The sequence below is a fragment of the Tympanuchus pallidicinctus genome, unplaced genomic scaffold, assembly GCF_026119805.1.
Source record: "Tympanuchus pallidicinctus isolate F22 unplaced genomic scaffold, pur_lepc_1.0 scaffold16, whole genome shotgun sequence".
In the NCBI taxonomy this organism is placed as follows: Eukaryota; Metazoa; Chordata; class Aves; order Galliformes; family Phasianidae; genus Tympanuchus; species Tympanuchus pallidicinctus.
In genome coordinates, this window is record NW_026294679.1 from 4,152,343 (window position 1) to 4,180,037 (window position 27,695).

General features: G+C 46.7%; 1 protein-coding gene across 1 annotated transcript; it reads right to left on the minus strand.

The window, feature by feature from the left end:
- Positions 1 to 390: 390 nt before the first annotated feature.
- HTRA1 (HtrA serine peptidase 1) lies at positions 391 to 27,531 on the minus strand. Its single transcript, XM_052677118.1, has 9 exons — positions 27,053 to 27,531; positions 15,254 to 15,353; positions 14,713 to 14,917; positions 5,877 to 6,071; positions 5,168 to 5,200; positions 4,160 to 4,274; positions 3,978 to 4,035; positions 3,027 to 3,122; positions 391 to 1,100 (listed from the first exon to the last, which is right to left on the minus strand). The coding sequence occupies exons 1-9, from the start codon at positions 27,507 to 27,509 to the stop codon at positions 932 to 934; spliced, it is 1,428 nt and encodes a 475-aa protein (XP_052533078.1). The 5' UTR covers positions 27,510 to 27,531; the 3' UTR covers positions 391 to 931.
- Positions 27,532 to 27,695: the final 164 nt, after the last annotated feature.

A 27,695-nucleotide genomic window follows, 5' to 3' on the forward strand; every position in this document is an offset into this window, starting at 1 on the left:
GTTAGAATAATGCCCAGTACCCTACTCAAAACCAGTTCTTACCAAACACACACCAGCAATCAGATTGTTAAAGAGGAGCCTGTTTTAAAGTGTCTCAGGGCAGCCAGATCTACAAAGCTTACAGACATCCCACCATCTGAGAGATGCTCTGTGAGCACAATTAATGCGATAGGCAAACACTGTTTCAGGCAGCATTCGAGTCATAATGAAAACCAAATAAGGAAAACAAGCTAACAGATGGAAGACAGGCAACACTGGAGAGCCAACATGATGCACATACCAAGTACTTTGCTTTGTGATGATTAAAACGAGGACATCCTTAAGGCAGATGTGCTGTTCACAAACAGAACGCTCCACAGGGAGATGCGAAATGAATCACTCACAAAAAAGTACTGTTGAAGTCTTTTAATAACACTAGGAAAATATCATAATATTAAAATCCTGCTCTCAGGGGGTTATTTCGGTTGGGATATCTGTGTTTATAAGCCAAACTTTTTACCCAGTTGTGTTTTACTTTAAACCAACTACTCCTTTACAATGGCATTTCCAGTTAAAACACAGCTAACCTATAAATACCTGAATACCACAGCACACACTGCGTGCGTGGGTTTTGTTTAAATCTTAGTGGAAATAATGGAAAATCTATTCAACACAGGGAAGCAAATGTCGATTTGTTAAGCGGGGAATGTAATAGCCAGTAAAGAGTACATTGCATATATAATACAGAAGGAAAAATTATCGTCTGGAGTATGTGAAATTACACGGATCTTTGCACCTTAAACCTATTAGAAGTTATTCTGTTGGCCAATACTAATCCGCTGAAGAAGCAGAACGTTGGTCAGAAGTCTAACGTTTCCTGTACCAGCACAGAGAGAATATAAGCAGTCCAACGCTGTTAAAAGAAAACATGAAATCCAGCTCATGTTTCTGGTTAGGGATCAATTTCTTCAGGAATTACTGTTAACATAACATCTTCGTTACCCCTGCGAACAACCATGTTCAAAGTACTGTCCTTTTTAATAATGTCACTGACATCAGAGGCTGAAGTTATCGACTGTCCATTGATGCTTATAATCACATCATTGTCCTTCAGGCCACCACTGAAAAGACAAAGGAACAAGGAATTACTATTATGGCCATTTCATTATCCTCGCTGTACTTTTGACCAAATCCAAAAGGCACTGGCTATTTCCAATTTCCCACCTGACAGCAGTTGGACAGAGACTCAGCAGGCCCCCAAAAAGCAAACAATTTACGTAGCGGCGCGCATCGCTTGGCAGCCATTCATCCTACCTTCCTATTTTAAACATACACAGATCTAACTCAGTCACCAGAAGCATCTGAGTGCCTATAGAAGCCAGACCCAACCACCAGACAGACACCAACCAAATGGGACCGGCCCAGCGTGGCTCCTCTGCCCAGGGCTGCCCAGACTGCTACTGGAACCAACAAACGGGGTGCTGAGGGATATCATCAACCACAGTGTCTTGCCTGGTCTTGCACAACAATCTGGCTCCAAGTCACGGAAATATTAACCAAGAAACCAGATCAGACATGATTCAGCCCTTCAGCATAATCCGTTTTTGCAAAACCACAGACCAGTCATAGGCCTCTTCCGCCCGCAGAAAATGCCTTACATGAGTGCCTCTTGTAAGCAGGTTGCCTCGGCCAACGTTGTCAGCCTGCTAACAAATCTGGTTGCCTACTTTTAATTGTGACTTTCAGCATTTTCCCCAGAAAATCCATCCCTGAGTGCCTCACACTGACTCAAATCCCACGTAAGTGCTGCAGACTCCCCTGAACATCTGTCCAAATGGAGCGTCTTGAGTTTGCCTTCAGACTACAAGGCTTTGCCACCTCACTGTTTTACTCTCTTACTCTCACCCTCTGCTAACTATTGTTATCACTGCAACATTTTTTATGCACCTTCAGTTTGGACCTGCACGTCAGGGCAGTTGGTACATTTCATTTGTAATGGAGCAAACAGCCAGCAGAAGTTTTGGTTCACGTTATAGACACACACTGGTATTCTGCATAATCAACCTTGCTAACAGGAATTATCTACAAAAAGCAGCAATAATTTAAAAATACAAGCTAGACAGCTAACGTTACATCTTGTATTGACAAAAAAGGGATCATCCAACCATCCCCCTGTGATAAAATATGGTGGCCCCAAGCAGCTTTCTGCCCACATCTTTGGTTCTACATTTGCTTCTCTGCTGCCACAAATTCTGTCTTTCTTAAATGACCTCCAGTTTCAGAAAATGGACAATGTTTCCTATTTCCTGCTCTGGATTACTGAGTGATTTCATATTAACCAAACTCCAGAAGGTAGGTGCTGCCAGCATGAGCCAGCCAGCCCAGTCCCACTGATTGGAAGCCTTCAGCAAGGCACCCCATGAAGCATGGCAACGAGCAACCTTTGAGGTTCTGAGCAGTGCTGAGTAACACTAGGAAAATATCAGTTGGCCAAACCCAAAAGCTCTTCCCAGCAGCGTGGCTCCTGGAAAGGCTTCACGGAGAGGAATGTTCCATGCCAAAAGAGGATCTCACCTCAAACAGAGGTGCACCAGGAGAGTCATTAGGTTTGCCATTAGCAAGCACAGAAGTGCCTGGGATAAGTCAGCCACATCCTTGCAAGGCAGGAGCAAAATCTCTCCCTTTGCCCTCACACAGCAGTGACCTGCAGGAGCCATCAGCTCCAACTCAGCCCTGTTATTGGGAGAGCAGAGGTTTTGGAATTGATAGCTAAGAAAAAAGAACAGTGAGCTTTCATGCTCCCTGACTCCTTGCCCTTTCAGCTGGGAACTCTGACAGGGCTTTGCAGCAACGTGCTGGCACATCTACATTATTGCTGATCAGGGAATGAACGAAAACCACAAACTGATTTCAAGCTGACAACCTAATAGCTATCAGATGGTCACAATCCTGTTCATTTAGCTTAACCAGGACAGCCAGCTAAGCATGGAACATTCTCTCCTTCAGACAGTGGCAGTGGTTTTGAGAAAAAAAGCACTCCAACTTACGCTTCAGCTGGTGTTTCTGGAATTACATCAATAACATAGGCCCCAGAGACAACGTCAGGAAAGTCTTTATGGCGATCTTTCAGCTCTCTAGCTTTGCTGGAAAATGAAGAAGCATCCATAAGAATATTATGCCAACAAGGGGGGGAGAAAACCATGGATTTTTATTCAGTTAACATTTGCCAGCTGGGATACTTTACACATTTTGATGTGACACCTCACAATTCATTTTAACCCTTAAAAGTATATCTAGAGTTATTACACTTTTCCATGCAAATGGCTTTTACTGCTCATTTCTGTCAGCAGAAAAGACCAGCTGTTTTAAAACTTGGACTTTAGTCCTAGAAGATTCAGAACACCTAAAAAAACTTTCAGTTTTCAGTGCTTTGTCATGCTGCTGATCCTTAGGCATACTGAAATGCAAACTGCCTGCTTGCTCTACTACAGAAAGTACTAGCAGTCCATATTCTGCAGCCTAGAACATACAACGTGTTTGTTGACCATTCCTATTAACGTAACTTGCTCTTTTCTGATTTGAGTTTGAAAAAGCAAGTCTACACAAAAGCTTCATTTCACATTAAGGTATCTTAAAATCATTTCACACAAATGAAGCTATGCAGGGAGCTCCTGTGATCCTCGACCACGGTGACAATGCAGGATAGATGGCAGCAATAGCAGTTGAGCCCCAACACAAATTAACAATTGCTGCATCTTCTCTTCTGAAGTGCTAAGGGAAAAAAATCAAAAGGCAGGGAGTTGCTGGACAGCAGTTCATACAAGAGCCCATAGAAGAGTCCAACTGTGTAATGGACGCAGCAACAGAAGGGAATAGGAACTGGGAGGGTTGGCACCAGCACTCTTCTGTCCCTTCCTGTAAATTGTTAGCTTGATCCAAACACATGTGAAATGACCACAGTTCAGCAGGATAAAAACCATTTTTCTAGTTTTACTTACCTAGGAGTTAGTGACATCATTCGTATGCCAATGTATTTCTTTTTGGTTATAGCCTTTCCTACAAAAAGTAAAACAGGTCTTCATCAATTTCTCTTATCAAAAAGAGAGCCTTGGGGGCTGTTGGCTCTCTGTTGGATCACCAGTATTATATCTATCTCTTTAACAGTAGTGCAGTACATTACCTTTAGCTTGCCTGTCATGGGATTCAGTTAGGAATTTCTTAATTTTATCAGATGGAATAGCAAATGAGATCCCAGCCGTAACTTTCAGTGTGTTAATTCCAATGACTTCACCATCCTGGGGAAATTAGGAATTGTTGTTAGCAAAGGTGAAACGTACATCTCAAAGTGATAGGGATTATTTCTTCTGAGCAATCACAAAGACAAAGGTGCAAAACAATTCTGTAGCTGGTCTTCAGTCTTCTGAAGTTCCTTTTCATGGAATCATAGAATTGCTCAGGTTGGAAAAGACTCTGAAGACGATCAATTCTACCCACAGTTTCATCCCATTTCTCTGAATCACCTACTGATATGAAAAGTATTCTACAAATTTTGGAAAACCAAAAGCTCTTCCCGGCAGCGTGGCTCCTGGAAAAGCTCTCAAATGGAAGAGCATTCCATGCCAAGAGGATTTCACCCCGAGCTCTGTACCAGCAGAGCCAGTGGGTTTCCCATTAGCAAGCACTGACGTGCTGGGGCTGAGACAGAAAAAGGCTCTGGATTGAAACAGCTAACTATCCAACCACAACTTTTAAATGGCAGGTTACTAGTGCTGCAGTTTTTTTGCAAGTCAAGTAGAAAAAAGTTGCCAAGTTTCCAACGCAGAACCTCTGAGAAGCATTTTCTCCCCGTCTGGGGCTGACAGAGCTCCTGCATGGCCAGCTGGTTATGCACCAAGTGCAAACACCTCACATTTAAAATGCACTTATTACTTTTCTTGCAAAGTACAGGCAAATTACTTGGGCATTACAAGTACCCCAAACTATGCAAAGTGTAAACACCTAAATAGTGAAATCGTGGTGCAGTTTGTGATTTGACAACAAAAACACAGACAAGTGATTAGTAAGTGCCATGTGAATTTTGTGTAGTCAGGCAAATATCAAAAGCTCTGAATCACACTTGCGGTGCACTTGTTTTTGTTTTTGGACCAGAAAGTAACAGGTTTCACACTAAGCCAACAAAAACTCTTACCAGGTTTACTAAAGGTCCTCCGGAGTTTCCATACTGCAAACAAACATGGAAAGAGCAGATTTAATATCCACCTTTTAATTCACGGCTCAAGGAATTTTTGAAATGCTTTTGTAGCAATTTTTTCCATTTGCTATTAAAGATATGCAATTTACAAATCCAAACTGTTGCTTAACATGCTCTTAACATCCCCCCTTTTTTGGAAACACTTCAATCCTCCTTCTCTTGCCAGGGTAACCTATGGAAGCTGGGGCTTCTCATTGGTTTTAATAGTAGCGCACTAGCAGCATAGAAGACTGTAATACAGCTTGGGAGCTGCAAGCAAAGACCTCCTACAAGGCCAACAGTAGACAAAAACTATTGTTTTGCCTTAATGCTGAAACAAACTTGAGTCCTTAAGCTAAGCGTGGCTGCTTTCTAGAAAGCATGGCAGATTTTGAGCAGATACTTATTCGGCAGAGAATGCTGCCTCCTCCCTTGCAAGCGGTAGGAAGCCGAAGGGAAGGCAGCCATTAGACTTGGTGTGGTCCCTTTGGGATTTGGTTTAATAACAATCAGGCACTGCTGCACTGCAGATGTCCACATTTGCGAGGATGAAAGAAAAGCCAGCTCTGCTCACTGTACTTAAGGACTGCATTACTGGAGGAACTTTCAAAGCAACTATTCCAGAAATCTGAGAGCCCAAGGGGCCGAAGCTCGAGGCAGGACCTACATTGATGATGGCATCTGTCTGAATGTAGTCCATATCGGAGTTGCGGAGCCCCAGCTCCTTCCCTCCGCGCTGCGTGGTGCTGACAATCCCTGTTGTCACCGTGTTTTGGAGCGAAAATGGACTTCCAATGGCAACCACAAACTCTCCAGGCCTCAAGTCTCCAGACTGACCAAGCAGAAGGACTGGCAATTTACCCTACAAATGGAAATAAGAAGAAAAGAAACATTCATACGTCGTTAGGACATTACTATGCAGGCAGAACAGAACTGTTCTTTAATGGAGTAGAAGAAAAAACACTTGAAGGGTGCTTTTGCCACAACAGGTACCCATTAAATCAAAACCAAATGAAGACCAAAGGAATATTTGTGTACTGCTGTACAAAGCAAACATTTGTTGATACCAGGAAGGAGTTGTTCCCAGCAGCTTCTTGAAGTAATTAGCCAACAGCTGTTGATGTAAAAATAATATATTCCTTAAGAGTGAATTCTAAAGGGAGTCATGAAAGCAACAGCCAGAGTGTATCAAACAAACATGTGTGTAGTTAAAAGCACTTCATATTCCCCTAAGACATGAGCTAACGTTTCATCTATTGTTCAGTAGACAACTGGATTGCCTCCCACATATATAGGTGTCCTCTGAAGATGTGAGGATTTAAAGACTTCCGAGTGTTTTTATGACAGTAAGGGATGCCGTTCTTTCCTTTCAAGATCTTATCTCTAAACATAAACTATCACATCATTAAACTTTTTCCCCCCCCCCAAGACAGAAAACATTCCTAAACCCAGCATCAACACAGAGCGCCGCAATTTACAGCAATTAAAAAAGAAACGAATTAAAAAGCAATGGTTGGACCCAACACCCTTGGCAAGGCGGCAGATAAACTCAGCATCGTTTCTCCAGGCCATCTGAAGAGGACATACAGCAGATGGTTCAAACAAGACCAGTAATGTCCCGGTGTCCCTTGAGAGCTGCTGATAATGGCAGGGAAGTCCCCCAGGCCTCCTGCTCACAGAGTAATTAAGGGCATTCTGAACGTGTTTCAAAGAAATGCTTTGCACTGATGTATCATCCGCTTGCACAACACTGCCTTGGGTTTGCTTCATGTTTTTAAAAGTCAGTCTACACTCTTTTAACGATGTTACATGTTTGTAACTCTTTCATGCTTAACCCTTTGTCTAAAGGATCCTGACCATTTCCAGGTACTTAACCGCGGCACCAGATCGTTTCCATCATTATCAGTGGATTAGGACATGCATCACTTGAGGCTTCAGTTTAAGCATCCTGCAGGAATAGAAAGGTACTGGACCCTAAAAGAAAACAGGAATCCCCCAAGACAGATCTTTTGCTTGGTAAACCTGAAGACAGGTTTCCTCCATGCCCATCCAACTGAAAAATCCTTTCCTTTGCACAACAAGCTCAGCCTCCCCCTTTCCTCCCCCCAAAAAAAGGCATTAATACAAACTTCCAAAATAGGTGACTAATTCCAGATGCAGTGGATGCCCCATCTATGGATGAACTTAAACCAGTTTCGAAGAAATGGGTAGCATATGCAGTTTTAATATAAAAGGTATCTTTAAGGTATTCCTGAGCTTTGTCCCTAAAATGAAGGTACGAATTGGCTTAATAATCACTCTTGCTGCCATTGATCTCTTACTGGAAGCCAGCAGAGGTTGTCTTTTTAGCCTGTATTTATCCCAAAGCATGCGACTTACATGCCTAAAGTAGAGGGGTTTATAAAAGCAGACTGTGTGCTTACAGAGCAAAAAGGCAAGGCAGCATTTAGTATGTCCTGATTATTTGTAGATAGCCCAAGGTAGTGATAACTTTTCTTTAGAAGTCAATAAAAGCTGAATCACAGCTATACTTTGACAAAAGAGAAAATATTACACATTTGATTTGGAAAACAAGAGCTAGCTCGTTAGTCAATTTTTGTCATCAGCAGCTTGAAAGACTGTACCAATAAATCACCCACAGGGACAAAAATCCACTGAGCAAAACTGAATCAAACACACATCGCTTTGTATTTGTCACCTCTGGTTTCAACATCAAGTGTCCCAGGAGATGCAGTGTCCAAAAGTAAAAACAGGAGACAGCAGTTGTGTCCCTATGTGCTGCCACAAAAAGACAGGAGTCACAGCTCCGAGATTCAACCAGCTTCATTCTTAGGATCCTTTATCCAACTGCGTTACAATTCCACCAGCACCACTATGCTCAGATGAACATATTGTTTTAATAAAGCCCATTGCCAAACCCCAGACAAGATCAGATGCTCTATGGAAACTCCATCTCTCGGTCTCAAGATGACAAGAAATAATTAGCCAACTGCTTGTTAAACAGAATGACTTGGAAGAGCAACAGAACAGGCAATGCAATAAAGGAGAGAGAGAGAGAGAGAGAGAGAGAGAGAGAGCAATCCCAAGCTTGCAACCAAGCAGCACCATCCCAGGTCAGCTGTGCTGAGCAGTTCATAACCTCACAGCCCTGACTCCCCTAGCACAGGACAGCAGCAGCACGAGCTGTGCTGGAAGCACACAGCTCCATATGGGTATTGTTTGCACAGAGGGAGCACCCTGGCCCTTCCTTGCCTCCAGATGCTATTAAGCTGACGTAGCACGTGTTTCCAAGATGCCGTTGATCCAGAAGCGCATCTCTTTCTGGCACTGCTTTGCAAACAAAAAAAGACATGTGGCCAATGCACGGAAAGCAGATGCTTTATAAAGAAGGAGGGCATTTGATCAGTAAATAAAACAGACAAGGGACTATGAAGGAAAATCTTTCATTAACAGAGACACCTGATTGGTCGCACGCAGAGTTAAGACTTAGACAATCTTTCTCAGTCACAAAAACAGTCAGAAAGCCAAAATTTTGGCAGCAGAAAGGCAAAACACGGAGCAGTCTCTGACTAACAGAGTTATTTCTTATTGTGCTGAGTTTTCAAGCCTGTGCCTATACTAGTCGGGCCTCAGTTCAAAGCCCAGCGCTGCACGGATTGGCGTGGGCCATCTGTGTGATTCAGCACGCCTTCTGGAAAGAGTTAGGGCTAACCTTTCGTCTGCTAGCAGCAAAAACCTACTGCAAAAACTGCCTTGCTCTGCACATTGTGACATTCAGCTGTGGAAAATGTGCCCTCTGTGCAGCACATTTCTAGAGGCGACGTCGCCTAATGTAAAAATGCATTATGCCAAGTTAACTGTGAGTGACATTAACGCATTGGTTTGCCATACTGTGTTCATCAACGCAACAGAACTGTTTCCTGTTTTATAGCCCCATGCCAACACACCAAAAGAACGAGGAGGATGCTGAGCACACTTCATAAAGAGCTACAGGACCCATGCTAAAAGCAAGACAGAGGGACTCACACAGGTTTTCACAGAACCATAGAATCGTGAAGGCTGGAAATGACTTCTCAGATCTCTGAGCCCAACTTCAACCACCCCCACCATGCCCACTGCCCACATCCCTCAGTGCCACATCCCCACAGCTCTGGAACACCTCTGGGGATGGTGACCCCTCTGCTCCCTGTGCAGCTGTACCACTGCATCACTGCTCTTTCTGAGAAGAGATTTTTCCTAACATCCAACCCGAACGTCCCTTGGCACAACTGGAAGCCATCACCTGTCCTTCCAAACATCATCTTATCGTGTTCTCTGCAAAATTAACAGCACTGCATGTAAATATTCCCATCAGCACCTCTGTAGGTACATGTCAGGGAGAACTGGTTACGACGAATATATCTACATGTATATATTTCCAATGGTTTTAAATTGGTGAGCTTGCTCCCTAACAGCATGATGCAGCTGCAAATCATAATTGTCTTCACTCAGCTACGGATTTGCCACAGCAGTTAATTAAAAACATAGGCTAACCAGCATACCCTGCAGTGCTTGAACACAGAGGCAGAAGCACCCAGCACCTAAACCCAGCTTTCCCAGTGACTCACTCCATGACCTTGGGCAACACATAACTTGCTTGCTCTCCCTCCATCTTTCATTAGATTAACCCTCAGGCACCTGCTGATCGGCACTGACTCAACCAGGCAAATCTGCAAGCGCACAGAAATAGGACTAAACATGCAAACCCATAAGTGGCACATGACTCACTGTTTACACCCAGCCGGAGAGGGAGCCATTAATTAGCGCTAATATTTTAAGCCTCTCTCATCCCAAAGTGCTCCACACATTTTAATATAGGGTTTTGACTCAAGCCTTGGGTAAACAGAACTCCCACGAGATGTGGCTTCACCCAGCACCAAAATGCAGCCATTGCATGTGCTGAAGGGCAAAACACACAGCCAGATGTTCACCAGGGACAGCAGCAGAGCTGGATTTGGGCAGAGGACAGCCACCAGTAGTGTCAGTCATCAGTGAGTGTTGGGTTGGAAGCTTTCCATCCACAAAACGTGTGAACCTGCCTCTACATTGGCACTGAACAAAAGCAAATCCCATCTCTGCACAACCATCTCCTTCCACCAGGGATCTGAACAGTTCACAGTTCAATAAAGCAGTGAAGAGGAGACAAAAGTTTTGGGCTCTATTTCCATTAAGTGACAGATTGCCTCCATGCTTTCCATGTTTAGGTAGAAAAGCAGATGTTTGTTGTGGTGCTCTAATTCAGCTGTAAGCAACCCTGGCAAAGCACGCGGCTTCACTGGGAACTGTATTCTGCTCTCATTAACAGAACTATTTAACTTTCAGAATACGTTATGGCAAAACAAAAACACAGGCCGTGAGCTTATGAAAATGTGGAGTGTCATCTACGATCTTGGAGCTATTTGACCCAATGCCAAAGAAAACGAAAAACCCCAACTGAACACATTACAAGTCTCCAAAAGTATTTCATCGACAGTTAGAAAAACAAAACTGAGTTTCCTTATCTAAATATGGAGCATGGGAAGCTTGCAGGAAAAAAAGGCCAAACGCTGTCTTGCCATGTCTCTGGGACTTCAATGGCCTGGCAAGGCACTGCTGCTCTCCCTTGAAATAAGATGTAGTAAGGATGAAAGCTCTGTCCCTTGCAAAGGCTGTTCTCAACATGTGGGGAAGGAAGCACGTATGACAACATCCTCTGCTCTTAAGATGGAAATAATAAAAATAAAATTAAAAAAAGCTTTTTCAGGGATAAGAGAGGGGCACAGGGCAGACAACCACCCCCATGCTGCCACCCAGTCCAACGAGCACCTGGAGCTCACACCCAAGCCTTTCCCATGCTGTCCCATTTCCACAGGTTCTGCGACGAAGATGAAGGCTTCCTTGTGGGAGACTCGGGAGGAAGCAATGCAATATCCAGTGACAGATTTCCAAGTCAAAATGAATTGGAGAAAAGCCACTGACATCTGGAATTCAAGTAGTTTGGTTTCTAAAAATGCAAGCTATTAGAATACTGATACGTAAACAGGAACGCTTGCTTCCCAGCTTCCTGCAGTGTGTACACACAGGGAGAGAGGCAAATCCCCTCTGACCACAGCCATACAGAGCCTGCATTGCCTCACGAAACCACCAAAGCAGTGAGGGCAGGAGGTCCTGTTGACTTAAGAGCGCTGAACTGAGTGGCTGTTAGTACAATGTTGGAAGGAAGCACGAGCAAAGAGCTGAAACACGACCGCAAAGCAGAGGTGCAACACCAACCCGCTGCTGCTGTGTCGCTTGGGTGCCAAACCCTTTCTAGGAATACAGAAGCACGCAGGTCTGCTTGCACTGAGAAACGAAAGCCTTCACACCTTGGCAGTCAGTGGCGAATGCCTCAGGGCTGCTTTTTAATTGTGCAGAAAGAAGATATGCCCTGAAAGAGCCATTTGTAGGGACCAACCCATGGGCAGAGGCAAATCCGCAGGGTGAAACAGGTCCCCATTTGGAAGGATAGTTCCCACAACTGTAAGCCACATCACCTTCAGGTTTAACACAGCTGTCCCCAACATGCTGCCTACTTTCAAGATTTCAGCAAATCGCTGTGGTTTTCAATGGACACAAGAAATCATAGGATGGCTTTGGTCAAAAGGGACCTTAAAGATCATTGAGCTCTAGTCCACCCCTGCCATGAGATGGCTGCCTCCAGAACCATCCAACCTGGCTGTGGGTACCTCCAGGGATACCACTTCTCCTTTTATAGACTGTGAAAATAAACCTCTTTGAGAATTGGAAGAACAATCCCAGCATTTCTGTTCCTCGCTGACTTTGGTATGTTTTTAAATGAGAATTTCATCAGGGAAACTGTTTACTCTTGCTGGTGCCTAGATTTCACCGTCCTCTTTAACTCCCTACTCCACTGAACAAAACCAAATAACTTTTAGAGATGTCCTTGGCCAGATGTTCACAGCTTAAAGAAAAATACAGTGCAAGCTGCTGCAAAATCTTAACAGCTTTAGGAACACCAGCTAACAGTCTCAACTCATACTTCAGGCTCTTCCTAACCACAGAGGCATTCTTCAGCCTTCAGATCCTGCCTTAACACGCCACAGAAAAAATAGAAAAAATAAAATGACATCGTTGATGTCACCTTCAAATAACATGTTCAAAAGAGACTTTGCCTCTCACTTCACAAACATTGTTGGGGATGGCTTTCATGCTGCATCTAGCTTTGTAAGGGGTTATTTGTACTGTCACACTGACTTCCTCAGTTATCAAATAAATCAGAACTCAAGAGCTCCTCAGATGAAACAGGCAGGGCCAATGGGGGAGCAGCACACCTGGTGGAGTTGTACAAAGGATAGGGTGCTTACTGAGCACACAGCAAACTACAGCTATCAAGTTATGTTCTGCCCAATTTAGAGCAGAGTCCTGCTGCCCAAATGAGTGTGCCCAGTTGCCATCACACAAGTAAGGCAGCAGAGCCCACTCGCTTCCTTCTGCAGCAGCTCTGCCTCCAGGCATCAGCTATTCCCAACGATCCTTTCCATCATAGATAGCAATGATAGCAATGTCAACGTGTCAACACATCAAGAAATCTCCTGCTGAGGTAGTGTTGGGTGGTTCCAAGACAAAAAATGTTCCCCAAGAGAATCTGCAAACATGAGTGAGCTGGGTTGCAATGCTCACAATCTGAAGCACGCACTGTGCTGGCAGCTTCAGAAGCCAATACATCAAGCCAAAAACACCATCTTGTATCCTCAGCTAGCATGCTGCATTCAGAGAATTCTGTATAAATAATACCTCTAAAAGACACTGCTTGTCAGATCAGAATCATCTATTTTTGTCTGTTCTGTGGCTGAACGCTGAAAGAGGATTATACCTTGGAATGATAAACACATGCAGAATGACCTGAGGTGCCATTCTCAAAGGAAGGACACGCTTATGCCCAAAAGCTCAAGTGATGGAATAAGACTGTGATCGGCACTTCATTACATACCTGCAGAATTCTTTAAAAAAAGAAAAAAAAGAAAAAAAAAGAGATGAATATCTGTCATCTTGAAGCCCAACCAGAATCACCAGTTCAATCCTGCTTAGCAGCGCTTTCCACTATCGGCGTGAAATCTGCCTGCCTTCCCTTTTTTCCAAGCCACTTTCCAGGCTGCAGGCGCCCGGCTCTCCCTGGGGCTGTGCTCACTGCTGCTCTGCAAGAGCTTCCCTGGGTCCTTAAGCGCTCGCTGTTTGCACAAGTGAGGCCTATTAGTTTTTAATAAATGCACTCAGGCTCTTCCATCAGGCACTGCAGTGCCAGGGAAATTTTGGAGCGATTTTTTCAGGGTGTCAGATAACACAAAACTCAATGCCTGCTCCCTCCTCATGGCCTCAAAACAATGTGTTGCATCAGCTCAGTGCCTCCTCCCCCTCTATCTCTGAGTTACCAGCTACTCCCTTCTCTGCAGCCCGCTTTTCATATTATTTCTTTAATCCTCAGCAAAGCAGGAAAATATTTTGGGGATAATTTTTTTTTGGCCACGTTGTTGATAAGAAGGTTTTAAATAAGAAAAACCTGACAGAGCCTTTAAACAACAAAGGTGGCGAGGGAGCAGCCCTTGGGTCATCCAAGAGTTCTGCATCAGGCATCTGATTTAGTCACAAACTCTGGAACAAACACTTCTGCCTCGCTGGGGAATAGCTCTGAACTAAAACAACCCTGCAAGGTCTACTGAGTCACGTGCTTCAAACAACAGATGACTGCCCGTCAGCTTTGGAGGTCGTTAAGCAGAAGCCCAAAGAAGGGAAACCAATATGAGCAGCACCTCAAGCCATCACATGCATCTGTGTTATGCAGAAGTGTTTCCACACAAGATTCCCCGTGCACTCCATATGCACAACCTCGTGACAACTGTTCTGCTATTGCAGGAGGCAGAGCAGCACTGAGAGCCACAAGTCTGACACTGCTCAAGACTGTGGGAGAGAGGTTCCATTCCAGCTTCTTTAGAAAACCACCTGCAGAGGAAGAACATCCTTCTACGTTGGCTTTAGCTTGAATGTTTGAGATACGTCCTACAGCAGTTCTGCATTTTGCTATCTACATCTGTGTGGTGCAGTCCTTCAGAGGCACAAACCTACCCTCCTAAGCCTACCTTCCTATCTCTGCCAACCGCAGGGGAGTCCTCCCACATCTCCTCTCAAAGCAGGAGAGCTGCACTGGCAAAGCACATGCAGATCAGCCAGCAAGCTGTGCTGCTGCTTGTTTTGAGGATGCACACTAAATGCTAGGTGCTTGTTTGCATGACACAGAGAGGTCCTAAGATAAACCATTGCCAAAGCCAAGGTTGTGTGTGGCTGAAGAAATGCACGCCCACCACGTTTGCTCCAAGATTAGTCAAAACTCAACACCAAACCATTGCTCTTTCCTTTAAATTAGCAACAGGACATCCTCTTTTCTGAAACAAAGAGGGATAAAATGCGCCTTGCTCACTGCCTTCACTCACCTGAGCATCTATTTTAATTAGTGCAATGTCAGCTTTCTCATCAACGTCTTTAATTTTAGCTTCGTATGTTTCCCCGTTCTTCAGCTCCACCTTCACCCTGTTCTTGTTGGTGACCACGTGTGCGTTGGTCACTATCAGCCCATCCTCTGAGACGATGAAGCCCGAGCCACTGGCAACAGGGATCTCCCTCTTGGAGTAAGGAAGTCTGGAAGACACAGGGAATAACAAACATTTATCTCTGCAAAAGCTTGCAGGACCACAAACAGTGCACAGCCAAAAGGAACATGGTAGATTTTGATGCTTTAAGGTATCTATTGTTACTTTCTGTCATTAATAAGGCAATGCACATGCATTAGTTTAAACTGGGGTGGGGTTTCTTATGCTAGTTTTTTTTTTGTTGTTGTTGTTGTTTTTTGCCAGGACTCTTAAGTTATTTCTAATGCTTCAGCATGACACATCTGTCAGCTCAGAACCCTCTTTGCTGCTGTCTCACAGTCAGCTGCTTGCAGGAATACAAAGTCAAGCTGGGCATGGTGTTTACTTGCGGAATAACTCGATGTGAACCACAGCAGGAGCGATCTTCTCCACCACATCTGCTATAAAGTTGTACTTGTGCCGCAGGCTATTAGGATGTTCTTGGCCTGAAATAGAAACAGAACACATGTCATGAGTTCTTCAAGTGACGGGAGAAGGATCATTGCAAAACACCTGAATTGAAAGCACTGTGTGGGTCTCTCTCCCTTCCTTCCAAGTCAGTTGCAGCACAACCCTTGCTCTGCAGTTTCCCTTCTGGCTTTTTGCACAGCAAGCTCTGCTGTTACAACAGAAAACCCTATGCAAACTTCTCATTTCCAGTGCATGCAGCTGGGCCATGGGGCTGCAGATCTGCTGCACTGGTGTCTGCGGGCTGCAGCACCCTGCATGGAGCAGCCCCTGCTCCAGCCCATAGGTGATAAGGCCCTAATCCCTATCCAAGCCTAAAGCTGGGAAAGGTTAAGGTGGGTACAAGGTTTGTGTTGCCTCCCAGTGAGTCTCAAAGCCCAGCCCTTCCCAGGCACAAAGACACAGAAGCTCCATGCATTGCCCTCAGTCCACCAGCCACATGGAGGAGCAGATCCCATGGACTTTAGAGCTACGGAAACACCCCTAAAGCTACAAAAATAGATACGCACATAGAAACAATGGGACCACAAAGCTTTGCATTCCTGGGCAGTATTGGAACACAAAAGCCCATGGTCACCGAGTATTCAAGAAACGTCACTGGGATTTCCAAAAGCAACTGGATGCTGAGCTCCTATTGTAGCCAACAGAAAACCTGTCTGCACCATCAGATGTCTAAAAAGCTCTGGAAAAAAACCAGACAGGTCTGACGCATCTCCCCCTTCTCACAGTTCAGAACTTATGTTAAACCAGGAGCAACTCAGCAGTCTGGCACCCTGAGGAGCACCAAATATCACATTTCCATAGAAGCAAGAGAGAACATCCCCTGTTGTCATCAGCACTCTCATTTTCTGTGACATACATGTAAAACACAAAGGTGATCTGTGTGACGTCCAGATGAGCATTACGTGCCACGCTGCACCGTCCACCCCTGCCATTTGGCTCCTAAATCTGCAGATTATAGCAGTAAGCAGCTTGGGGATGCTGCAGGTGCTCGTGACAGCTTAACAGGAGGATTTATTTGCAGAACCCTGGGAGACATGGGACTGTGCTCTGAAACCATCCTGTTTATCCATATCCAAACCACTTGCATTACCTGTTGATACCAAACCAGATAAATCTGAACATTTTTACCCAGGTGATGGAAAAAAAATGATCGGTTTCCAGAGGAATAACTTGGGAACGAATCATTGGTGCTCTTAACCAGATACTGGTTTGTTTCAGGGTGAAAACTAGGTTTCAGCTGACTCAGTAACACCAGCTGGCACATATTGCCCTCAGGCACTGCATGATGCTCAACCCAACCCAACCACTCACAATCCTATCTCCCCATTCGCACCCTCTGAAGCACCTCAATTGCTTCTAATGCAATCAAGGAGCAACAGCAGCAGCCTCCTCATCTACTAACAGTTCGGACATGTTAATCTGCTCAACGACTCAAGCACGTGCTCCCACCTATTTTCCTCTAAAGCATTGTCTGACTCGTGCTTAAGCGGCGATCCTTGGATTTAGCACCAGAAAGGCAGAAGGATTAGCAACCTGATTAGCCAACACCTTACCCACCACAGGATTTACATTTCTCTTTATTAGAAACGCCTAGGAGAACCGCATCGTAAAGCTGGCAATGGAAACTGGAGTTCCGGGAAGCTGTAGAAGAATGAGAACCATGCTGAGAATGAGCTTGAATCCATTCGCTCCCATCAAACAGAAGCTCAGACAGATTATCAGACTGGATTAACGTGACGTGGGGATAAAACACCACGGGGCACGGCCGCATCCATCAATATGCTTTTTGATCACCGCTTCCAAAATCATTTTGCCTTCGTTGCAATGCTGCAGGCATTTAAAGGTCACATCCTGCCCTTGGGAAAGAGAGCCGCCACAGATGGGGGGGGATCTGCACAGGGAACACAGTCTTGTTTGTTTTTTTTAATGCTTTCAACCTATTTTTCTTTCAGCATTTAGCTATTTGAGAAGAGCTGTGCATGGTGAGACTGCTAATGCTCCATCACTTTGAGCCTGGAGCTGCAATGGCCAAGACCTGAGCAGCGATGCTCTTCTTGCATAGAAACCAGTGTGGGCCGTCCCAGACGAACTGAGTGAGAAGGTCAGAATTTTGGACTGTGAAAAAGTTAGGTAATAAATACTGATTCATGGCATACTGACCTAAAAAGCTTACACCAGCTCACCACGCCTGTCCTTTGCTTATGTATTAGGAATTCTTGCATTGTGTAACACGGTTTTGCAACAGCTCTTGACTGAGTGCCCACTTAAATGGAAAACACACCTTTTTTTAAGCAAATAAACAAAAGTCAAAGTACTATTCAGATGGATTCATTGAGGAACACCAGCAGGAAAAATCCCTCAGAACTGGTCTTCAGCATCATACAAAGAACATAAAATCTACAAGAAACGGTGCAAGAATGAACGTGTTGAAAAACTCTTGTGTATCTGTGGAATAGTGCCAAGGGGGGGATAAAAGCAGACCAAAATGGACACCTGTGTGCATCCAGTTTACCATTACATATGCACTCAATGCTCATCCCAGAGCACTGCTCTTTGGGATTACTGAGCAGTGAGCTGAGAGGTGCAGTTCCCTTTCCTCCAACAACAACTTCTAGGCCCAATTTTATCTTGGATTTGAACCACCAGCAGGCACCAGCTCCTACAGGGGAGCCCAAACTGCCCTGCAAATTGCAGCACTACCAACCTAGCACGAACTAATGCTCATTCCTCATCAACAATGTGGCAGCATGCAACCATCAGCAGCCACCAGAGAAAAAAGCAGAGAACTTCGAGACTTCTGCAGGAGATGCATTTCTCTTCTCCTAATGCATTTGTCAGCTCTGGTGATAGCTCAGGGTTTAGCAGAAGAGACTGTTTGAAGAGTGGAGCGGGTTGCACTCAACATCCTCTGCATTCTGACTTATAGGGCAGGTCAGAAAATCATAGAGTGGTGTGAGTTGGAAGGGACCCTTAAAGGCCATCTGGTCCAAACAGCCCTGCAGCAAACAGGGACACCCAGGGCTCCATCAGGAGCTCAGAAGTAACCCCAACCTGTCCCCTGACCTCGGGTGTCTGCAGGGATGGGCACCACCACCTCTCTGGGCAGCCTATGCCATTGCCTTACCACCCTTATTGTGAACAACTCCTTCCTTATATTCAATCCGTATCTTCCCTTTCATTCCCTATTTCAACTGATCCCTAAAACATAGATTTCTCTCTTAAAACACACTTCTTAGGGATAACCACTGTTGAATCCATGCTACCATTCTTCCACAGTTTCGTGCATCTCTTTTGTATTCTAAGCCAAACCCTTCTGCAGTTAGGTTCCTAGTAGACTCACTTTATCACTTTGTGGGTTTTTTGGTAGGTTGGTTGGATGTTCTATTTTAAAAATCAAGAGTTGGCTTGAATAAAGCTCTAGTTCCCAAATACCTTCAGGCTTCAGTGTTCAGATCTCTGCAGCCTGCTCTCTGCCTATTTATATGCTGTGATTACTTGTTTTGTATCGTTTTTATTGAACTATTGCACAATGCCCCAAATGCCCACAAGCGTGGTTAAGAAACTTTCATTAATGCCATTAATAAGATGATTGTTGTGCATTCACTTAATGACCAAAAACTGCCTAAGAAAACATAAATAGGTTACAGCATGAAAAATTCCCAAGGCAACTACATTTTCAAGGACTTCAAAAGGTGTGCTGGCTGCCAGCCTCTGACCAAAAAGGAAAAACCTCTGCCAACTGCCATTAATGGCACTAATATCAGTAAACAAACTGCTGAAAGGAAAGGCTGAATCCCAAGTCATGGAAAAAAGCACATGAGGCTGTAAACAACTGAAGGAACGTGGTTTCACACGGAGGAGCCAAAAAGCATGCTAAGATCTAGGTTTTCGTTTCACAGCTGCAATGATGCTGTAATGCTGATACTTGCTGCTTTTGGTAGTGTTTGGAGCTAAGCTGAAAAGATGCTTTGGAGATAGAGATCTAGCAGATGTCACCTCTCCCCTTCAGCTGTGAGAGCTGCATCTGCTCACACAGGTGGACCCACGTCTCATGAGAGGCTCTGCGTATGAAGTTGTAGCAGTAGATCTTCTCCCCATTCAGTTTTCCTGAGTTTTCAAGGGGAACCCATCACCCAGGCAACTGATGAGTTTCAGCTCTAACTGAATGAGATATGAGAAAACCTCAAAGTTTCACACTTGTCCATAACACAACTCACCTGCGGGCAACTACCAGCCAATTTCTGCCTTGCACAAACCCCTGGCTGTAATCAACCCAGACATCTTCATGTTCTTTTTTTAAGTCAAAAAGCTCAGATTCAGCCTGAAACGAAGACTTCAGTTTCTTTAAAACCTTAATTCCCCTAAAGATCAACAAACTTCCTATGAAACAAAAGTCATCTAGGCAACTACCCAGGAACAACACGTATATTGCAAAGGCTGCTGCACAGGGTGCTTCCATGCAGGCTGCAGGGAGGGTGGAGCACCTCCTCCCACTTCACCCTTAAAGGTGCTTCAATGGACAAGCACTACCCTCCATCTTTCCTGGGGAGCCAAATTTGGGCTTGCTCCATGAGCAGTGGGAGGACTCCATGTTCAAGGCCAGGTTGGATGGGGCTTTGGGCAACCTGGTCTGGTGGGAGGTTTGTCCTTACCTACAGCAGAGGATTAGAACTGGATGACTGTTAAGGTCCCTTTCAAACCAAACACTCCTATGGTTCTTTGACAATCACTCCATCCACCAGACCCATTGATAGCACCCTGAATATTGAGATCTTGGGGTCCAGGGATCCAAAAGCAAAGCCTTGGTCTCCCTATGGCCCCAGCAGAGCTCCAGCACTCATGGGGACAGCAGAACCGGTGACTACTGACACAAACCACAGGATCGTAAAGTTTGACTTGGAAAACTTCCACCCTCCCAGCAGCACTGCAGCCACCAGTGTCTGCACAACTGCCATTAATACCATATAGGAAAACATTAAACCTCTGGCACTGCTATGGAAATAGAAAGTGGAGGAAATGTGCTTTGCTCACACTGAGAACGGCGCTATCAACACTGCTGGAGAGGCTGAAGGAAAAAGTGATGTGCGGGATGATCCTGCTGCCACTTCTTAACATAAAACTGCAAGCCTGAATATTCTGCTTCCTATTCAAGGGTGAGTTGTGTAAGACGCCAAGAAAGGATATTATGCAATGAAAATAGTAGGGAAAGAAGAAACAACACTACGTATTGCAGGCAATCTGCTCAGGAACAGCTCTGAGATCAGAGGAGGGAAGTTTGAGTGGTCTAAACCACAGAAGCACGGTAATAAAACCACCATTACATCACTATTATTTTTCCTGCATAATCAAAGGCGAAAGAAACAAAACGTCACTGATTTCTGAGAAGAAAGTCTATATCTCCGTGACATCCCCAACAACAACAACAATATTTTCATAGCACTAAACGAGGGCCATTTCAAGCACCTGACTCTACCAAACAGTAACGTGAACAAATCCAGCATTCACTCAACACATCTCCTGCAGCAAGAACCACGACAAGACTGAGGTGAGAATGGGAAGTGAAGTTGCTTTTTGGCATGAATGCAACTTGCACCAGGCTGGTCTGGGCTCTGAGCACCTGATGGAGCTGTGGCTGTCCCCGTTCACTGCAGGGAGTTGGGCCAAATGGCCTTGAAGGGTCCCTTCCAACTCCAACCATTCTATGATTCAAAGGTGAAATAAAGAACCCCCTCGAGGTAATGCGCTCAGCTTTCTTGTCAGGAATTCCTATGCAATTTCAGATGTAAACCTAAAAATTCAGGCCAGCCAGGAACACTTGGCCTGAAGGCAGAACAACATACGAGTCAGGGAGAATGCTGTGTTGCAAAAAGCAACTGCTGAATTGCTAGAGAGATGTCAAAAAGTTGGCCTCAGGAGGAGCAATAGCTGTGTGCATCCACTGTATGGATGGATGCCCTTTTTCAATATCTTACTTGAACAATATTTTAAAAGTCAGCTTTGTTACTTACACACACTGACCATACGATGTGTTTTATATGTGGCTCGAGGTGATTCCTCTCGACACAGCATGGACAAAGCAGGCAGTGGGGCACCCGTGGCTGCAGCCCTGTGGGAGCAACCTCAGAATGAAGCACTTGAGAAAACATAACGCATCCATAACTCTCTCAACTGTAATTAGCAGAAATATACAACCAAAAGCTCTGTAGCTGGTGGGGGCAGAAGCACAGGAAGGCTCCAGCAGCCTCATCCAAAGCAAGAGGAAACAGCATCTCCCTGTAAACAAAGTGCAAGTGAGCCCAGCTCCTGCCAAGCTGCTGCAGGAACACGCCGTCCCTGGGCACTGCTACACAGCAAGGACAAGTGATGGGGACAGCAAAGCTTGGTGCTGCTTGGCTGTGCCCCGTCTCAAAAGCTCAGAGGCCACAACACTGGAGAGGGGGGGAAAAAAAAAATCCTTTTTTTTTTTTTTTTTAATTTAAATAAATTAAAATAATAATAAAAAAAAATTAGCAAACAAAACAAAACAACACAACAGCGATTCAGGATGAGAGGAAAAAAAAAAAAAAAAAGTGCCAGGCTCGAAACCAGCATTAACAGCAGTCTTGTCTGAGCTGGAAACTAAGGAATATAAGTCAGGTTATGGAAAAGAGTCTGCCTTATTTCCTGCCGGCAGATGAAAAGAGTATTTCAGGCAACGGGTTAAGGCGGCCGTGGCATTCTCTCCTCTGCCGAAGGCTGAAAATACAGCAGATGAGTCAGGAATTGCTTCTCCGCTGCTTTTTCCAGCGCTCGGCCCCTGGAGCTCAGCGCAGCTCAACGAGGCAACAACGAGCCGGTAATGCCGGTAACCCCCCCGGCACCTGACAGCCGCCCGGTGCTGAGCATCCCCTCCTGGTTATCAAAGCTTCCGAGTCTCATTCTGAGTACGTGAGAAACGTCCGAGAGGAGTGCCCAGAGAAGAGACGGTTGCTTAATTGCCTTCTGCTCGTAGAAGCCCGGGTAAGAAGGCATCAGAGAATAAAACGTCGAGTTTTCTGTCGTGTTTTGTTGGATGTGTTTACATTTTCTCCAACGAGAACCCTTAAAAACCCCTCGTTAGATGCAGGCTCTCCAGCCAGAGGCATTGGTGTCACCACTTGGCAGCAGCAGGACTCTTCCCATGGTGACAGCAGAGAAAGACTCAACCCACAGACAAAAAGCCCCAAGCAGCCATAAAACCTACATACCATCCTTAGCCTGGGGTTTCCTAATGGTACAACACATAAATCCAGCGTATCTCCATCACAAAGGCCGAAAACTTCCACACATCAGACAAGTCCCACCACCTCCACCAATACTTCCTACACGCCTTTAAAAGCCCTCTTAGGAGCAGAACAAAACAAGGCTCAGCCATGCTCTGCCTGTACAGAATTCTCTCTTTTCCCAGCACAGAAGTGGGCTCCTGGGGGCTGCATTCTGGGGTGGAATGGTGAAGACTTGGTTGGTTTTCTTGTCCCTCCCCCCACCCAGTGCTTGGTCCCACCACGTTTGCCTTCTCTAAGATCACTTTCCGCTGGAGCAGGCTGGCATCCATCAATGCTGCTTGCAGACCTTCCCCCAGACAGCAGAAATACTCATGGAAAAGAAAGATCATGGAAAATGGAGCAGCAGAAAAAACCAGCAGAGACTCAGAACGGCTCCATCTGCTCTCAGCTCCGCTCCTGCTCAGTGCTGACCCTGAGCAAAGCTCTCTATCTTCCCCTGCTCCACCCACTGGTTATTTGTCAGTAAAAATCAGTGCAAACCCAACAGCTATCAGAAGCACGGGGCGATTTTTCGTTCTTACCATAGTAACTCTGTACAACTGATGCTTTTACTGCAAAGTCTGCAAAACTGATCCAGGAACTGTCCCAGTAGAGTCAGTTTGGACTGCAATTGGACTTGATGATCTTTTCCAACCTTAGCAATTCTATGATTCTGTGATTTATCTCCAGGCACTAAATGGTAGCAGAGACCTTCCTTATCACTGACACTTTAAAGTGACACCATTAGTGACTTGAGTCCCATCTTAGAAGCTAAAACATAAGTCTCCTGCTACAAATGTGAGGGAGATGTCTTCAACCTGCACGCAATCAATGCATTCCACTACAGCCCTCAGACCCGAGTGGCTGAGTGTGAGATTTTAGTTCCGTTCTGCTCTCTGGAGCAGGGAATCACAGGGAATCACAGTGACCTGCATCCAGGAGGCAGAACCGATTCTCACCGCGTTCCCTACATCCTGACTGCACACCCACTGCTGCTCATCCATGGCTCCTGGGGCCCTGGCATGGCATGGGAGCAAGGAACGACTCTGATTTACCACACAAGTCACATTTCACAGCACGCTGGTGTCTATTTGTAGCGTCATTTTCTTTCGCTCTCAGCTCACATAAACTCACATTTGAAAAGTATTTTCCAGCTTCTATTTCTTGGACAGCAGATTCTTTCCTCTGACTGCTGAGGACAAGCAGCCCCATCCCATCCAGTCTCCTTAATGGGCTCCTGCTTACTCACAGCTTTTAGCACTCCTCAGGTACCTTTACATCTCAAAGCCCAGAAGATGAAAGCATGGAACCCTTCCTCGTTCCAAGTCCACACTCCTGTTTGAAGTCAGAGTTCCTCCCAGTTCCTGGGAAGGAAATCTGCACACGGGAGAGGGAAGAGGTGAGACCACAGCTCCCATCACTCCCAGCCCCCCCTCACAGAGCACAGCACTCAGCTCTGGAGTTTTTCATCCCTCTCTGGGGAATTGCTTCTCTTCTGGAAATACGTGGCTGTTTATTTCCACTGCGCTCGGCTGCTTTTCCCTCCCTCCCATCCTCCTGCTGCAGAAGTGGAGCAGAGGACGAGGCCTTAAGACCACCCAGATGTGAACACTGAGCAGATGGAGGGGCCCAAAGCCACCCCTGGGGCAGGAGCCCCTGTGCACACAGCCCCTTCCCAGCCCAGCTCATTTCACACGTGCTGAGCAACCTGCAAAGCTCAGAACATTTCTCCAGCACGTGTGTCCATGGTCATCTTTAGGGAAACAGCTGGGAGCCTGATTCACAAGAACAGTATCTGCTCTCCTCTTGATACATCTCTGGCTTCTTTCCTGACCTCCCCAGAATGCTGAGTCTCCCTTCCTGCCCTGATTACTCATCACTGCACATCACAACACTGCCAGAGCACTTGGCCCAACAAGCACTGCAGGCAGAATTTAGGCAGCTCCTACTACTTTTCCCCATTCTTTGCTGTGTGGATTTCGTTCTAATCTTGTTCTGTTGTTAAGGGATCAATTAATGACGATTCTAACGATGTGAGTCACAAGCAGTCAAGAGGAAAGTTGGGAACTGAGATCATCAATGAGGAACTTTTCTGTTTCTCTGGTTAAAGGTCAGAAGAGGAACGTGGGTTCATCTGTGTGCAGCTCTCGGAGCAGGACACAGAATCACACAACCATAGAATCTTTAGAGTTGGAAGGGACCCCTGAGGGCCATCTGGTCCAACTCCCCTGCAATGAACAGAGACATCACAGCTCCATCAGGTTGCCCAGGGCCTGATGCAGTCTGGCTTTGGAAGTCTCCAGTCTGGGGTATCATCCACATCTCTGGGCAACCTGTGCCAGTGCCTGTGCTTCACCACCCTCACCTTAAAGAGATTTTGGGAAAAGACCTGTAAGATCAAGCCCAACCATCAACCTATCACTACGAAGCCCACTATTCAAGTGGAAGGAACATTGGAACCACAGAATGGCTTGGGTTGGAAGGGACGTTAAAGATCACTGGGCTCCAACCCCTACTGTGGCTCAGTGCCCCATAACTCAGGCTGCCCAGAGCCCATCCACGGCCTCGGGCACCTCCAGGGATGGGCACCCACAGCTCAGCCCAGCAGTGCCAGGTTTTTCTTACATCAGCTCTAAATCTCCACCTGTTTCAATGAACAGATAGAAACATTTTATCAAAGATAGCTCCATTGAAAATGGGACTCGAAATAAAACTAAAAATCAACAACTCTTTGGAGCTGCACATGAGGCATTGCCTTCTACCCCCGGGGAGCACAGCACTGCAGCCTGCTGTCATTTATTTTGGGTCCTTTACATATGAAACAACTTTGTTGAACGCTGGGAAGAACCACATGCTGCTGCTCATCCTCCAGCACCTTTCTTTTGTCCCTAATGATGGAGCAAGAGGAAGTGTTCAAGTCCAGGATGGATGGGGTCCTGGGCAGCCTGGTCTAGCATTAAATGGGGAGGTTGGCGGTCCTGCATGCAGCAGGGAGGTTGGAGATTACGATCCTTGAGGTCTCTTCCAACCCAAGCCATTCTGTGATTCTGTGAACAAGAGCTGCAGTCCCTACAGCAGTGCTTCTACAGCAGGCAGCCAGGAGCTGGGCTGGGTCAGGTCACGCCCAGCATCCTTCATGCAGCAGAGGGAATGTCCTGAGCTCACAGCCCAAATTCTGCCCATGCTATGCAGAACAAGGTGTAAAGCAACGCTATCAGTTTCATTAATTGAGAATTGAAAGGGACAGGAGGGAGGACAACAATATCACGAGGCATTATGTTACGCTGCAGGTCAGGAAACCTTAGCGTGAAAGCTGCGATTGTGTCGGGCATTAAATGCCAGCAATGTTTCCAGGAGCACAATGCGGTTCTCACATAGAGGGGGAGCAGAGGGATGGAAAATGGGCTGTATGGATGGAGACATTGGGAGCTGGAGCTGTACAGCAGGACCGGGCCCTTCTCTGTGTCCTGCTGGGGAGGGGGGGGAGGTGGAGAAAAGACTACAAGCTGCTGCTAAACAAAGTGCACAACTGGCTCAACCCATACTCAGAGGGTCAGTCCTAAGGGAAACGGAGCTACTCAAACCCTTCTGCCACTCAGAAATAGGCTTAACTCCTGTTAATTAATGAGCACGTGTGCACCGAGTGGCTCAGAACGAAGGCGCAGCTGTAGCTTAACAGATTTAATCCGATCGGTGTTAGGAAGACATCCTCCAGGCTCATCCTGCTTATCCCTGCACCCAGCAAAGTGAGAGCAAAGCCCCAGCGGTACATAATAGTACACAGCAGAAACACCGAAGGAAAACCACGCCACTTGTTGCTGCTGGAGATGCTGCTGCTTCTGGACCGTCCTCTAGAAGCACTGAAGTCAGCCTCAGTGCTGCTCAGCTCCACGTTCCCTCCTCTCCAACAATCCCATTATTAATGAGCACCGCTCTGCTAAATCGGGCGCAGCCCTGCTGCAGCCACTGGCTGTGCCCAGCTCTAAAGGCGGCTGCATTCCTGGCTCGATTTCCCATGGCATTGCACGGACACGGCGCTCGGATGAAAGGCTGAAAGCGCACTCGGCATTTCATAGCATCCTTGGAGTTGGAAGGGCCCTTTAAAGGCCATTTGGTCCAACTGCCCTGCGATGCACGAGGACACCCACAGGTGCTCAATGTCTCGTCCTCTGACCTCGGGTGCCCGCAGGGACGGCCCCCCACGGCACCCCTTTTTGAGGCAGAGAAAAGCAGGGCACAGCGGCCGATTTTCCGAGCGGGACGGCGGATTCTTTCCCCCTGACACTTGGCAGCCTCGGAGCGCTGCATTCTTGCTCCGCTTTCTCACCGCGCTCCAGCCCCGACCCGAGCCAAGGTCCTCCCCCCCCGCTCCACGCACTCTCACCCCTTACCCTGCCCGCAGGCTCCGCGCTGGATGGCGATGATGGGCGGCTGCCGGAGCCTCTCGGCACGGCGGCTGGCGGCCCGCAGCTGGCAGGGGCTGGCGTAGGTCACGGCGTCGCTGCCGCACACGGGCTCGGAGCTGGCGCACACGCAACGCCCGACGGCCGCCCGCTTCCTCACCGTGCCCGATGCCGGCACCCCTCCGCCGGGCGGCACCGAACACCGCAGCCCCTCTCCGCAAGGCGGGCCGCCCTCGCCGTTCCCGCACGGCTCTCCTTCCTCCGCCCCGCAGACGCGGCAGCAGCCGCACGCGTCCAACACGGGACCGCCGGGGCAGGAGGAGGGCAGCGAGGGGCAGCGGGAGCGATCGCAGCGGTCGGGGCAAGCGGGCGGCGGAGGGGCGGCGAGCAGCAGGGCTGGCAGCAGGGAGAGCAGCACGGCGCTCCGGCACCACGGCGGCAGCATCGCGGCGGTGACGGCGGAGGGAGGCGGCGGAGAGGGATTTAAGCGGCGGAGCGAGGGCGGGGCGGGAGGAGGGGCGGCCGAGAGCACGGCCCAGGGGTGTTGAGACCCCTCCGGTTGGGGTTTGGTGGATTGGGGGCGGGGGGGGGGGGGGGGTTTAGGCTAGGTGTTAGGGAAGGATTCTTTGGG